The 14,842-nt window shown below is 40.1% G+C and overlaps 2 protein-coding genes across 10 annotated transcripts in view; both read left to right on the top strand.

Moving 5' to 3' along the window:
- The first annotated feature begins 2 nt into the window (after window positions 1–2).
- On the top strand, window positions 3–6,225 carry stpg1 (sperm-tail PG-rich repeat containing 1). 4 transcript variants are annotated; one of them, XM_010873507.4, is made up of 9 exons: window positions 3–200; window positions 366–486; window positions 585–706; window positions 787–885; window positions 1,302–1,481; window positions 1,691–1,802; window positions 1,938–2,094; window positions 2,315–2,499; window positions 2,774–6,225. In XM_010873507.4, the coding sequence occupies exons 2-9, from the start codon at window positions 456–458 to the stop codon at window positions 2,848–2,850; spliced, it is 963 nt and encodes a 320-aa protein (XP_010871809.2). In that variant the 5' UTR covers window positions 3–200; window positions 366–455; the 3' UTR covers window positions 2,851–6,225. The 4 variants fall into 4 exon arrangements, with proteins under 4 accessions (XP_010871809.2, XP_012991001.2, XP_010871807.2 ...); XM_013135547.3 differs by having other exon boundaries at window positions 1,938–2,106; XM_010873505.3 differs by having other exon boundaries at window positions 5–200; window positions 1,938–2,106; window positions 2,312–2,499.
- A 5,023-nt stretch (window positions 6,226–11,248) lies between these two features.
- The window catches only part of LOC105012580 (MAP7 domain-containing protein 1), a 38,290-nt gene continuing 34,696 nt past the window's right edge, over window positions 11,249–14,842 (top strand). For 3 of the 6 annotated variants that reach the window (XM_010873512.4, XM_010873510.4, XM_010873508.4), the window contains exon 1: window positions 11,249–11,671. In XM_010873512.4, the coding sequence (XP_010871814.1) occupies window positions 11,605–11,671 (67 nt within the window). In that variant the 5' untranslated portion in view covers window positions 11,249–11,604. The remainder of the gene's footprint in view (window positions 11,672–14,842) is intronic. The other 3 variants (XM_020050375.3, XM_010873511.4, XM_020050373.3) reach the window with 1 other exon arrangement.

Genomic DNA, 14,842 nt, shown 5'->3' with positions numbered 1-14,842 from the left:
TGAAGTATTTGTACCACACGTGGGCGCTGGAACACAGTGATTTTACTTGCAATGACCCTAATGCACTTTTTAAGATGGGTTTAACAGTCCCTTCTGCCAAGTGTTTACTCGCTCCCATGGTAACACTGAATTCTGAAACTTGGCAAGTAACTTGATCCATAAGCATAGTTTGGTTCTATCTACAGTGATTTTGTTATGTGGTAAGTGACATTTTTTTGCATTCTGTAATTATTATTTATAGTTAATTCTGAAGAATGTCGATACATGTCATGATATAATTGCTAGTTATTTGCTAGCAGTGAGCATGCTGTAATTATTTATTATGGGTGGTTCAGAGTGCGGTTATTCTCTTCATTTCTAAACAGTGTCATCTGGCGATGCATTGCAAATCCTGTACTGTACATGTCAGTTAGATACATATCCCTCCAGTTGTTTCTGAAGTCGCTGAGCAAAAGATGGGAAAAATACACAGAGGCTTGAATAACAGTACGTCACCTTCTTGTATTCAGTTCCATGTAAACCTTAATGAGGATCTCTTTTATTATTTAAACTGTTTATGTTGTGATGTCTCTTTTTACATTAAGGGAGACAACATGCAGGAAACATATCATCAATACCAACCAAATACCAGACAGTTGTAATAAGCAATGAGGATAAGAAGGGTTTCTTGTCACAAGCTAAGAGGTTCATTGCAGAAGACAGTCAGGTAGATATGTCAACCAAAAATAAAATCAACCAATCAATCTATCTATTCATTGTTGTATTGATCTTATAACATTTTTTTAGAATGAAAACCCAGGGCCGGGGACATACATATCTCATAGCCTGGCTGAAATCAGAAGCCCTTCCTTCTCCAAGAAAGGCACAGGAGGGTTAGCATCCCAGGTCAGAAATATTACTGGTACACTAAACACACACTCTTCATTTCTTGTCATGTGACCCAGTGGTCAAGCAGTCTAAGCTGATGCCATTGGTGCATTTGTACTGCTGCAGTGGGGATTCAAGTCTGTCCCACCGTTCTGTCAGTAAACACTATTTCCTCTTGCTTTACTCCGGGTATCTGTCAATAAAGCAAAATGCCTGAAAACATTTCTTTAAAGAAATAAATATTTCTTGTCATCTGTAGAATAATCATGTAATTGTACTTATTTTATTTGCAATCTTTACTCATTATGGGAATTAAATCAAGCGTCTTTGGGATCTGGGAAACCCAATGAGATGTTTTAAGTCAGCTTATACATTCTAAATAACTCGGTCCGCTGCCATAACACAACACTAGGGCATCTTCTCTTCTCTACTAGGCTGTCAGAGTTCTCAGTAACGCTAAGAGAGGTATCCCAGGACCTAATGAGTACAACCTACAGTCCTCTCTGATCCACAAACATAGCTTTGGCAGGGGAGGGTCCAGAACATTCCAACTGCCAATTGCTGTGCAACCTAAAGTCCCAAAGAACAAGACTCCTGCCCCTAATCAATATCATGTAAGCACAGTATTCAAGGTTGTACACAACCCAGGTTTTATGAGAAGAGGAAATACATTTTTTAGGTGTATGAATGTTGATATTAAATAGGTTTTCCTTCCAACAATAGGCTACGTGTTTGTGTACTTAAATTTAGTTGATTATTGTTTGACGAACAATGTTGTTGTGAAAGAATGGTTTTAGTTTACACTTTATTCTTGGTGTTGTAGGTGTCCTTGAGTGGGATCAAGCCAAATACACTAGTGTCAGCTCGGTCAGTGTTTCTATCAAGAACTGGACGGTGTTCAGTGTATTCAAACACTCCTAAAGGACCATCTCCATGTAAATATCATATTATTTATTCAAGCTGCATATGTTTTAGAGGCTAGCACATTGGGTATTATTTTTCATTAATCCACACCTCAATACAATGTGCTAGAGAATTTGAATGACACTCTGTATCCATGCTTGTTCAAGGTCACTACAAAGTCAATGATGCCATTACTCAGAAATGCCCCAAGGTTCCCTTTTCCTGCTTCAAGTCTAACTCTGCAAGGATCCAGTCCCCAGTGATCAACCACAGCCCAGGCCCAGGCACTTACAGTCCTTATCAGGCCCCTGAACCAGTGAGGAGGTCAGTCCTACCGTGAGTTCAAGCACAGGTCTAATTTTAACAAAGCCACTCCATGTAGGAGGTCAGATCTATTGTTCATTCAGTTTTGCTGTTTTTTTAAAGATCAAAATCAATAAGATTCCATGGAACAGGTCAGACCTGATCCATGATAACAACTGTGATTCTTTGTAGTTGTTATCATATCTCACTGATCTCAGCATCTCTCCCGTGTCCTAAGGAGGAAGCCCATCTTAGGACACGGCCCTCCTCGGACTCTTCCAAAGGACCCCCTCTTGCCTGGCCCTGGGCAGTATAACGTAGTCGATTACGGGGGCCTGTCTAAACACTTCATGTCCAGTGCTGCATTTTTTTCTAGAACAAGCCGTTGGAACCAGGATGTGAGAGGCCAGGGAATGCCAGGGCCCGGTAATGTGTTAATCAGTAAAATCGGCACACTGTATGTTTTTCTGGGTTAGGTTTTTTTTTCCTGTTATACTACAACCATTAAGCATTTCTAATGGTTAATAATCTGGCCATTTTTATGTATATTTTTCTTTACTATTAATTCTTTACAAAAACATTATTATTAATTATTATTTTTTTAAATTATTTGTATACTTCTGAAAATAAAGTTTTCTTTAACCTCCATTTCAGTGGAGAGCTTATTGATTTGACGTCATAATTATTTTTTTTTTTACAGGCCACTATGAACCCGACATGTCATCATCAAAGCAGTCTTTCTTACACAATCACTCCAAGAACTGGATCCCAGCTTGAAGCACTTTAGATAACTCTGTTTTTCGTGTGGGTGTATTTGCATGTGTTCACACCACACACTGGATACTGTATAGTCATTAGTGTCCTTCAAGTAAAACTGTGTCGTTGCTGAGTGGCTTGTGGGAAATTGTCTCCGGGTGCGAGGAAGGTTTTGTACCATGCCTCATGAGCATTGCAAATACAGAACACATTTGTTTCACCAAGATAAAAGTTAAGATATCAAATCACTCATCTATTCAGTACTTTTATGTACATCTACTTATTTCTTTAAGAGTAAACACATATGCAAAACAAGCACAGCTTTTGTGTATAGTCATATAGAGATGACACACAGTAACGGTCCAACAGACCCAGGCAACTGCTAGCACTGTCAGCGGTAAGCCATAATGTCGCTGGTACGCCACAATAACAGCTGGGCACACGAGACGGCATAGTCATAGCAGCTGTTGGGGTTGTGCTAAAGGCGTGAGACACCAGGGACTGGGTTTGTATGTGAACAATGCGACTGGACATGGGAGAGGACAAATGTCTGTCAGGCAGTCACTCCCTTATCTGCTATCTCACTGCTTAGCTCATGTGCATTTTACTGACAAAGTGGCGCTGAAACCTGATGCCTCCTTGATTCCTAGTACCAGAAACACTACCAGTTGGTACTCGCTGTGACTATAATGTCAGTTTGACGTTAGCATGAGCCAGGTCCTTTGAGAAGTGGACTTGTCTTCTAGGTATGTTTCCTGGGAACCCCTCAGTGGTTACTGATTGGATCGAAGTCAGGGTATTTGCAACCCCCCTGGCCTGGATCAGGTTCTGACAGCCCTTCCAGGTTTCAAACCATCACTATAAGTTATAACTCAATCCTGTTTTGTCTACCTTGAGTTACATTTAGGACCCTACCACTCTATTTTAAACACCATCATAATGCAGCAGGACAAAAATGTGTGCATGTACACGGCACGAATCAAAAGCCAACAAATTTCAGGGAAATACCATAGTTCAGACTTTAGCCGTGTCTCCAGGGGACCATCTGCAGGGTTATCAGTAGGGGATTTTAGCAGGCAATCCCACTCGGTGTTCTGGCTTCCTGATACCACTGCAACTATCTGGAGACACGGCTGACTCCCACGTAGGAACAGCTGCAGATACATTCAGACACTATCTTTAATATCCTGTCTAACATAACACTTGTTAAACCAAACCACGGTTTATACAACTTTTCACATTTCGGTGCTCCAAACATAATTGTTGTTGGGTTACTTTTCTGGGCTTCAATAATATAAGGCTTCTGTGAAGCCATCGCTGATTTAAAAAAAAAAAAACTTGGAGTGCAGAAATCTGGAGATCTCAGACAGGAGTCTACTCTGATCTAGATTTTAGATGCATTTTGCCAGTGGCTTTATTTCCTGACATTTAAACTATTGGCTCAGCTACTGTTGTCTGATGTGCCATGTGCATTGTGCTAACTGTAGTCCCACAAAAGACAGAAACACTGGAACATACCTTTGTGGTTTTATGGGAGCTGTCTGTGCTTCAGTTTATGTTTGCATTCAAGTTGGGCAAGTATGAGCAAGTTAATTCAAAAGGCTCCTCACTGAGACACCCTTTTGTTGGCAGAAAAGATGTGCAGCTTTTTCCATTTGTGTATTTTTGTGAAATCTGTCACCATACTGGTACTGTAAAGTGAGTACTGTAGCCATGAAGGAAGCCCCCTGCCTGACTCTAAACCTAATTTAGATTCAACACTGATATCTGTAATCTTCTCAACCAATGTAAATAGGCATTAGAGCACAGACCAGGACACTAAATAGTCAATATGAGCCATTCATTTTTTATTTAAATCAAGGAAAGTTACTGTTTGAGGGCTTACCAAATAAATTAGCAATATCCCCCCAATGCATAACTTAATTTAGATTTATTTCGTTACTGATAATTACATTGAAAATAAAAGAACATGAGACCCAACAGGATTGAGGGGGATTCATTATTTGGATTATCCATCCACAGACTGGTGCTAAACCAATGGGGTGGCTGAGGGCATCTTAAATCAAATTCGAGGTAGAGCTAATCACATCAGCCTAAGCTTATTTCTGTGGCTTGGCAGTACATCAGTTGATTATGGGCAAAATATGGTGCTCTTATTTCATAGAAACTGCAGAAGATGTAAAGAGAAGCTAAAGATAAAAACTGCAGCAGGTTTCTTTTTAAATCCCTCACAGACCACTTTAAAAAGGTTAGGGTCAAACCTGTTTATGGCCAGGGTCAGGTTGTCCATTTAGTGTGATTGTGAGAACTTCTAATGGCTAGGGTTAAGCAGCTGTACTTAAATAGCCTACAAGCCTACAAACATTACCACCAAAATTAAAAGGCTTCAAAAGCTTTTTAAAGTTACTTAAATCAATAACTTTGGATGAATTGATAGAGGGATAGGATTGTCAGTGAATAGGTGGACAAGACTGTCAGTTTGACTGACTGACCGACTGGGAGATAATGGTTTTGATTTGCCACCTATAATGTAACATTTATACCTGCAGTAACCATTCAGATTCAGCACCAACAGAACATAACAATGTTACTACTTAATCTTTTCCATTTCTTAAAGTCATCATCAGCACAGCACAAAAAAGAACCTCTTTACTGATCCCGTTTTCTTAGCTGTGAAACATCAATGTGAAGATTTGCGGAAGAATAGGCTATGTAACGGCAGTTTGTATAAGCGCTGGACTCAAGCCCTCTGTAATAATAACTTATAAATTCAATTTTCCTACAGAAAACTGCTCAAACATTAGTTGGAGCTTGATTAATCCATTACATTGATGAATACACACTATTCTGTAACAGTTTTTGAACTTCCAAGAAAAAAGAAATACATTCATTGCCTGAAATACAGTTGCATAATGGTTTAGTTTTAACTTGCCATAGTATATTTTAGTGTATGGTAAAACATTTATGAGCTTTGCAAATAGCAAATGGTTGTGTTTGTGTGTGTGTGTGAGAGAGAGAGAGAAAGACAGTCTTTTCAGGCGTAGGTGATTGAATGTCCTCAACCATTCCACCACCCCCTACTTTCTGTTCTTCTCTGCTTTCCAAAAGCTCATTACTACACCACAGATTAATGTTTAATGGGGGAATGCATTGCAGATTAATTCTACTCATTGCCATTTTGTCCCTTACACACACGATGGTGCCATAAAATAGCCTACTCAATAACGAATTATGTTACTCCTAGCTATAGGCTTAAGAGTGGCTGTTGGTGTGTTTGGGAGAGGCAGTATCATAGAGGTGGAATTACTACATGTTCCAATGCTGTATATATACACTCACCTAAAGGATTATTAGGAACACCATACTAATACTGTGTTTGACCCCCTTTCGCCTTCAGAACTGCCTTAATTCTATGTGGCATTGTAATTCTAGGTCCTTTCTAGTAATGATATTTATATGGGCTTTATAGTAGACAAGCGTCAAAACACCCATTTAACAGATGACACTCCACTGGGTAATGTCCCTTTTACTGCCCTGGGACATTGGGATTTGATCTTAGGACCCAATAGTTCTCCATAGTGGCCCTCCAACACCACTTTCTGCCCTAGCTGATCTACCATCCAGAGACCAACCTGGACCAACTGCTTAGCTTCAAATGCAAAACAGCAGTTGGATACAAGGTGCTATGCTATCGGCATTCCCTATAGTTTACACAAGAGAGGGGTTTATATTCATGTATGTATATTCACCCCAACCTTTGTCAGAATGTTCTAGCCTTATCATTCATCAGTCTTGCAAGATTTGAATTTGAACTGTTATTTAACAAAGCACAGAATTTGGAAAGAAAGCCCTACAAATAAATAGTGTCAGCATAAAAAAAGATTTGAGCATTCCCACTGCAAATTGCCAATCTCAAGGTTTTAATAACCTTCTGGAATATTTGTTATGCTGTTTGTACAGCAGGTCATGCATTTTTCATTTCAGTCTCAACACCCAGAAATGCATTTTGCCTTTCTTATTGAAAGCATCGGCAGGATGTGGCATGAACTCATCAGTTTCTGCAGAAATATAATGCGTGCGTATGATATTAATGACAAATATTTTAATCATTATGTATGAATCACTAAATCATGTCATCATCATCATCTTCTTCCACTTCATCCGGGGCCGGGTCGCGGGGGCAGCAGTCTAAGCAGAGATGCCCAGACTTCCCTAAATCATGTGTACTTCATAATAGAAATATCCATGCTGTTTATGATATTAATGAGTACTAGTGTATTATTTAGAATTATTGATGAATGCACAATTTATCCACTTTGAAATAAAATGTGTTGTAATGGGTGGTGGTGAAGAACTATTTTTAAAACCTTTCAAATGCCAATTGAATATTGACTAGTAAAAAACAATCATAGCAACATTGAAATAAGCCTCTGTTTCATTGTGTTGCAATACTGATTACTATTTTATTTCGGCCATTATATTCTGTCTTTTGTCAGCCAAGCAAAACTAATAGATAGACCGTTTTAACTGGCCTAAATGTTGTCACCAAATTAAAGGGGAAATATGTAAGATGTTTCCTGTACAAATAGCATAAATACAAGCAGTAGGCCTAAATGTTTCAAATAATAATTTTCTACAAAAATGTATCAGAATGCCTGAGATATTCCCCATTTAACCTTCTTGTCTGTCCGTCAATCAGATTGCATTGATTTGTGATCTTCTGATACTGACTTTAGACACTCACAGTACCGTTCTTCCACCCTATACTAGCTAATAATCGTTCGCTAAGGGAATACAAGGAGGAGCAAGTCGTGTTATAGTTTAGAGGCAGGATTCTACACAGCGCCCCTTCAAAATGCCATCCATGATTGATTATTGGCCCCTGGCTATAAAAGTGCCGCTGTCGAGCCAAAACGGGTCTCTAATTTTTTTTTATCAACAAGTTACAAAATACAAGATGTTAGCCTACAACAACACAGTATGTAAGAAATGAGAAATGCAACCCCCCAAAAATGGTAAAGGCTAGACGCGATAAAGATCCAGACTCAAAGTTTTGATGGCAAAGCTACCTATAACTATTGTTGAAGTAAGTTATCTACAGTGCCTTGTAAAATCTGCCTGATGCTATGCGAAATGTCAAAAAAGGTTGTGTTTACAGTAGTTTCCCACTGGACAAACAAAAATGTTCATCAGCAGATCTAGGCCTAGGCTCTATAACACTGATGTTTGCTAACGAGGCTGTTTTTGACTTAGACCTACACTCACCTAAAGGATTATTAGGAACACCATACTAATACTGTGTTGGACCCCCTTTCGCCTTCAGAACTGCCTTATTTCTACGTGGCATTGATTCAACAAGAAATGTTGGCCCATATTGATAGGATAGCATCTTGCAGTTGATGGAGATTTGTGGGACGCACATCCAGGGCACGAAGCTCCCGTTCCACCACATCCCAAAGATGCTCTATTGGGTTGAGATCTGGTGACTGTGGGGGCCATTTCAGTACAGTGAACTCATTGTCATGGTCAAGAAACCAATTTGAAATGATTCGAGCTTTGTGACATGGTACATTATCCTGCTGGAAGTAGCCATCAGAGGATGGGTACATGGTGGTCATAAAGGGATGGACATTGTCAGAAACAATGTTCAGGTAGGCCGTGGCATTTAAACAATGCCCAATTGGCACTAAGAGGCCTAAAGTGTGCCAAGAAAACATCCCCCACACCATTACACCACCACCACCAGCCTGCAGAGTGGTAACAAGGCTTGATGGATCCATGTTCTCATTCTGTTTACGCCAAATTCTGACTCGACCATCTGAATGTCTCAACAGAAATCGAGACTCATCAGACCAGGCAACATTCTTCCAGTCTTCAACTGTCCAATTTTGGTGAGCTTGTGCAAATTGTAGTCTCTTTTTCCTATTTGTACCCGGTGGGGTCTTGTGCTGTCGTAGCCCATCCGCCTCAAGGTTGTGCGTGTTGTGGCTTCACAAATGCTTTGCTGCATACCTCGGTTGTAATGAGTGGTTATTTCAGTCAAAGTTGCTCTTCTATCAGCTTGAATCAGTCGGCCCATTCTCCTCTGACCTCTAGCATCAACAAGGCATTTTCGCCCACAGGACTGCCGCATACTGGATGTTTTTCCCTTTTCACACCATTCTTTGTAAACCCTAGAAATGGTTGTGCGTGAAAATCCCAGTAACTGAGCAGATTGTGAAATACTCAGACCGGCCCGTCTGGCACCAACAACCATGCCACGCTCAAAATTGCTTTAATCACCTTTCTTTCCCATTCTGACATTCAGTTTGGAGTTCAGGAGATTGTCTTGACCAGGACCACAGCCCTAAATGCATTGAAGCAACTGCCATGTGATTGGTTGATTAGATAATTGCATTAATGAGAAATTGAACAGGTGTTCCTAATAATCCTTTAGGTGAGTGTATTTCGAGTAGGATAGCAATAAAATATATAATAATAATGGTACAGGAAAATCACGTGGTAGTATACAAAATTATTGGGGTTACTGACCACTGTCAGACCTTACGACGTGGTAGTATACAACATTACCACTTGCCTTTTAGTGTTATCATCTACTCCATGGGAGAGTCAGTGTCTTTCACGCATGCCTGCTGCGGCACAGCTGTCCGCAGTAGGTGACAAAAGTAACTGACATACTTTATAATATTTTTCACAGACACTACAGTGAAGTAATACTTCATTTAAAACTGAATGATTCAAAACAATTTCTACTGCAGACGGAGGTATGTCACTTAGAGATGAGCTGTATTCCTGGCCATGACCCCCAAACCGTGTACTATGTGATGCATATGTGCTAAAATGTGCCCCATGTAATCAAATGCCTATCTGAGGTATGAGAGTGATTCATTTCACATATTATGAACAAATAAACAGATGTTTAAAAAAAATACAAAAATCGTCTTTAAGTAATTATAATAGAGGAAACACAATTAATACTGCTCCAAACTGTGATGTGACTGGAAGCTAGATGTGTGCTCTACATTGAAAGAATGGGCGTAATTCTTTATAATCTCGTCATCTCCACTGTTCTCGCGCACAATGCCTCATTAGTGACTGATTTAATTAAACCATCAGTAGGCCTACTCCTAAAGCGTGTAGCAGATTGATTACCCAATCATATTAAGCTAAATATGGGAGGAATATACAAAGTCGAATATACAGAGTCGAAAATGAAGAGAATAGCCTAGCCTAGCCTAGGTGCAATTGCGATCTGTGTATGGTTCGTTTAAACTAAATGCTTAATAAGCAATGAAGACGGATAATCATGCCCACTGTTTGAGTTCATGTTTCTAACTTCGTCCAGAAGGTAGAATAGGTCAAATTAACACAGATTCCGTGTGTGCGGAGAGGAAGGGATACACATTTCATTAAAAATACTAGATAAAGTTATCTGCTTCATCTAGCTAGCCTTCGCGCTAGTTAGTTATTTCGTTACTTGGTTAAATTAAATATTAAATTAAGTAACTAATTAATACTCAACTGTTTGTCAACACATACAGCGTATTCTCACGAATTACCTTTGGGCCTCTGCTAAGAAGAAAGAGACGAATAGGGACTGAGTGTACGCAAGCACCCGTTAGGTCTTTGCGGATATATCCAAAATCCGGACGAGATCCGATCCGATATCCGACCGGAGTCGGATACAGTATTAAGTAGTTGACGTTCGGATCCCTCGGATCAAGCGTGGTGGCCACAGATTCGGATCGTTGTGATTATAGGCTGTGAAACAGACCTACCGACTGTATCCGAATTTATATTATAAAAAGAAAATATGATGATGATAATAATAATAATGAATATCATTGCATTTACATTTGCTACACTTTGGAGTTTGTTCAGGACCGATTATTTGAGATTTAATCTCGCTTCTCAGCATGTCTTTTCTGGTTTGAGCTCGTTCATGAACTTGCAACATTGTTTCCATTGGCAGTAATATTATTAGTAACAGTATAATAATTATCCGCCTTCTTTGCGTAATACGGGTGGTTTCAACGAACCATGCACGGATCAACTGCAATTATATATTTCATCTGAAGGCCTATTTATAATTTTATAATAACTGTTCCTTGGATATAACACACCTTGCTGCCAGGGTTTAAGATGTGCATATATTTGATGGATGTAACCATTTTAACATGGGGGTAACTATTTAACAAACCTCGATACATTTTCCTATTTTCCACGTATACACAAATGATTAAACGCATTTTTATGCTGTAAACCAATCATCTAAACGTATTCAACACGTTGTATAGTACTTTGTTATATCATTTTGATCATAGATAGGATAGATTTCGGTTTGTTTATCCCTTTCGCAGGCAATAGTCTAGATGGTGCAGTCTTTCAAAGAAGCGGCTGTCCAGCTCGGATATTGGACTAGCAGTTCTGCGCTGCGGGCAAGTCCTGTGCCTAGCTGCTAGGATTCTCCAGTCGTAGGCTTTTCAACTTCCAGTTGCTTTAAATATTTGCGGTACTGTAAGAACACTGCTCTAGGATCTGGTAGCACAGTGTCTAGATGAAGAGGAAACATCAAACATACTTGTCTTTGTGATTTTCCGCACCGGTTTCACTGGATTTCTTTATAGTTATTCTATTATATTTGTGTTCTCCTACGGTCCCCGCTTGGATTTACGAAGGGCGTGTTGGTGTTCTCAATATACCGGGAGTTTTTCTCCTGTCCTTCGATATATTTAAGGAATGACCGCAACTGGAAAAGGACTGCGAATCTCTTGAATGGAAAAAATGGAATACAGCAATCTTGAAAACAGATTTGAAGAAAAACTGTCATTAACAGAGAAATGTAAGTTATTTTATTAGTGTATAAGAAAAATATCGAGAGCCTGCATTAATCACTTCATGTTCCTACTGCTAATTGATCAAACCAACCCTTTAGTAGCCTAATTCCGTGGGCGAACGAAGGCTTGGATTTAATATTTGGATATTCGTGGACGTGTTAACGAAAAATAAGACATTGGCATGTCTTATCAAAATCAACAGGCCACAAAAGGAAAACAAAACATTGATGTCTCTTAAATTTACGAACCTTCATGATATCATACTGTTAGGTCACTAAAGCTACTGCCTTTTGGCAACTTGCAGTTTACATTAAGGTACTAAAAGCTGTAGTTTAATGATGAGATTTACTGAAACATTCACTTGACCAGGGAGCTAAAAAAAGACTGCAATGATGAACCAATCCTTATGTTCTCCATAACCAATCCTTCACAGGGAGCGTCTGATGGCACTCACTACCAGGCTTAACAAACATGGTACAAATCAAATTAACCTAACATTGATTGGTGCCTCTACAGTGTCAAAGCAAACGCTTATACTTCAAAATAGCTGAACATACAGACCAGCACCACGGTAACGCCACAATATTATTTAAACAGCAAAACTGACCGCGCAGTCATTACACCGCACCAATATAGTCATGAACCAGCTTATATCAGGGACGGCTGCTATCTGGGTCACCATAATGCTTTGTAATAACACTTGTGTAGGAATGTGAACTGATGGTGTAAACAATAGGCTATCACATTGGGATGTACAGTAATCCAGTGCTGTAGTCCTCTTGTGGCCCCCCCATCCTCCAGCAGTGTTGACAGGGTTCGGTCACTGGAGGCTGAGGCTGGGAACCCTCCCCCCTCCTCTTGGTGAGGACGACAGACGCCGGATGGAGGGAGAAACACTGTGCTGCGACTCTTCAACATGTCAAACAGTCTGGCTCTAGAATATAGCTCTATTGCATCGAATGGTGTCTGTGTGTGTCTGTCTGTCTGTGTGTGGGTAGGTCTGTCTGTGTGTGTGTGTGTGTGTGTGTCTGTCTGTCTGTGTGTATGTGTCTGTCTGTGTGTTTGTCTGTCTGTCTGTGTGTGTGTGTGTGTGTGTGTGTGTGTGTGTGTGTGTAGAAGCTGAAGGTTATGTGCAGCAATGCGTTGTACATGTATAGTTTGTGTGGGAGGACTAGTCAGCAGTACTCGCTGGATGATGGGTAACAATTGGATGTGTTCCACTATCACTGTGGCTGGTGTTTGGTTTGACTCCAGCCCTGTACCAGGACATTCTGGTTCTCTCTCCTTTCATGACCAGTTGACAGTTATTAAATAGGTTTGGTCTGCCTCACTACTTCCAGAATCGAGACAGACAGAGAAACAGACAGACAGACGGACATAACTGTGAAGTGGTTTCTGAACCTTCTCACATTGGTACCAAAGTGGGCTCGACACTGTCAGCTTGAAAACAGCATTGATGAGGTTCTGAGGAATGTTCGACAGTAAACCCGGCAGAGGCGCTGAATAAACAGATGCATTCCTTCACTCTGACTTGTCAGAATATGGACTCAGCCTTTTAAAGGTTTGTTTTTCTCTGACAGACTTGCAGGCCTAGCCAGATAGGACTCCGTGAGAAGAGATTTGAATCCCAGATCTCTGTTTTGAGATGTGGAGAGTGCAGGCTGCCATAATATGTGCTGAATCACAAATGGGACTCAATATCCTACATAGTGTACTGCTTCACCCCTTATAGGGGTCTGGGGAAAAGTAGTGCACTTTATAGGAAATAAAGTATATTTTGGTACCCGTAATTATTGCAGTTGCATTCTACCCTAGACCTGTCTTCTGTCATAGTACCTCTGGAAACCAGTAAAGTGATACCGGGAAAGCTGGAGAAGGACAACTTCCCTTTAGCTTGTTATGTCAAAGCCCCTGTAGCTAGCAAGCGGGCCACCATGGAAGTTGGAATAAGAGAGAAAACACTACAGTTCTCATGTAGACCAACACTGGAAGCTTTGTAGTTGAGGCAGCCAAGACACCAAGATAGGACATGTTCAAAGAGGCTTTGTTTGGAGCTCACAAAAGGAGTGCTTCCTCAATGGCACTCTATTTCCTTTTTAGTGCACTTTTAGTGAAGTACCTTCGACAAGGGTCCAGGGTGGGAAGCACTCAACAAAGGGCAGTGAGACACTGCTTCCTCCTAGTCAAGAAAATCGACTTTTGTTTAACGCAGCAAATGTTTCAACATGTGTGGTACTTATCGTCGTTGAAATGAAGGGCACAGCCAGTACACAGAACCTCATGCAGATAGGACTCCAACGTCAGTCAAGAAAACATGTTTTTTTAATTAAAGGGGCACCGTGTAGAATCCTATATAGTTGGTAAGGATAGTGTCTAAAGCGAGTGTAAGGAGATTACAAGTCAATTCAAATTGATAGACATACTGGTGAGACATTTTTAAATGGGGAATATGTCAGCCAATCCGATTAATTTACAACACCGTTTCCAAAAAAATTTGGTATGCTGCATAACATGCAAATGAAGACAGAATGCAATGATGTGCAAATCATGTAAACCCTATATTCAATAGAAAATAGTGCATAGACAGCATGTCAAATGTTGAAACTGAGACATTTGATTGTGTCTTGGAAAATATATGCAAGTTTTGAATTTGATGACAGTAAAACTTTAAAAAAAAGTTGGGACATGGGCAACAGAAGACTGGAAAGTTGTGTAATGCTAAAAAACTAAACCTGGTGGAATATCACACAACTAATTAGGTGAATTGACAACAGGTCAGTAACATGATTGGTTATTAGGAGATCATTCCAGAGAGGATGAGTCTTTCATAAGATGGGAAGGGGTTCACCAATCTGTGAAAAGACTGCGCAGGCAAATAGTGCAATTTAAGAATAACCTTTCTCAACATAAAATTGCAAAGAGTTTGGATATCTCATCGTCTACGGCACGAAATATCATTCAAGCATTTAGAGAATCCAGATAAATCTCTGTATACAAGGGACAAGGCTGAATAACCAATATTTGATGGCCGTGATCTTTGGGCCCTCACTAAAACAGACACAATTCTGGACATCACTGCATAGGCTCAGGAGCAGTTCCGAAAACCATTGTCTGTGAACACAGTACATTACTGCATCCACAAATGCAAGTTAAAACCGCTGCACATTCTCTGGGCC

This window comes from Esox lucius, chromosome 10, assembly GCF_011004845.1.
Source record: "Esox lucius isolate fEsoLuc1 chromosome 10, fEsoLuc1.pri, whole genome shotgun sequence".
Taxonomy (NCBI): Eukaryota; Metazoa; Chordata; class Actinopteri; order Esociformes; family Esocidae; genus Esox; species Esox lucius.
Note: the sequence above shows the minus strand (reverse complement) of the source record. Positions and strands in the feature narration are given on the sequence as shown.

What these genes read in the sequence shown, in the direction of transcription:
- stpg1 (XM_010873505.3), top strand. Translation starts at nt 456, where the DNA reads ATGGGAAAAATACACAGAGGCTTGAATAACA. An exon ending in TCATTGCAGAAGACAGTCAG is followed by an intron (nt 707 to 786) that starts GTAGATATGTCA and finishes ACATTTTTTTAG; the next exon opens with AATGAAAACCCAGGGCCGGG. An exon ending in CTGCCCCTAATCAATATCAT is followed by an intron (nt 1,482 to 1,690) that starts GTAAGCACAGTA and finishes TTGGTGTTGTAG; the next exon opens with GTGTCCTTGAGTGGGATCAA.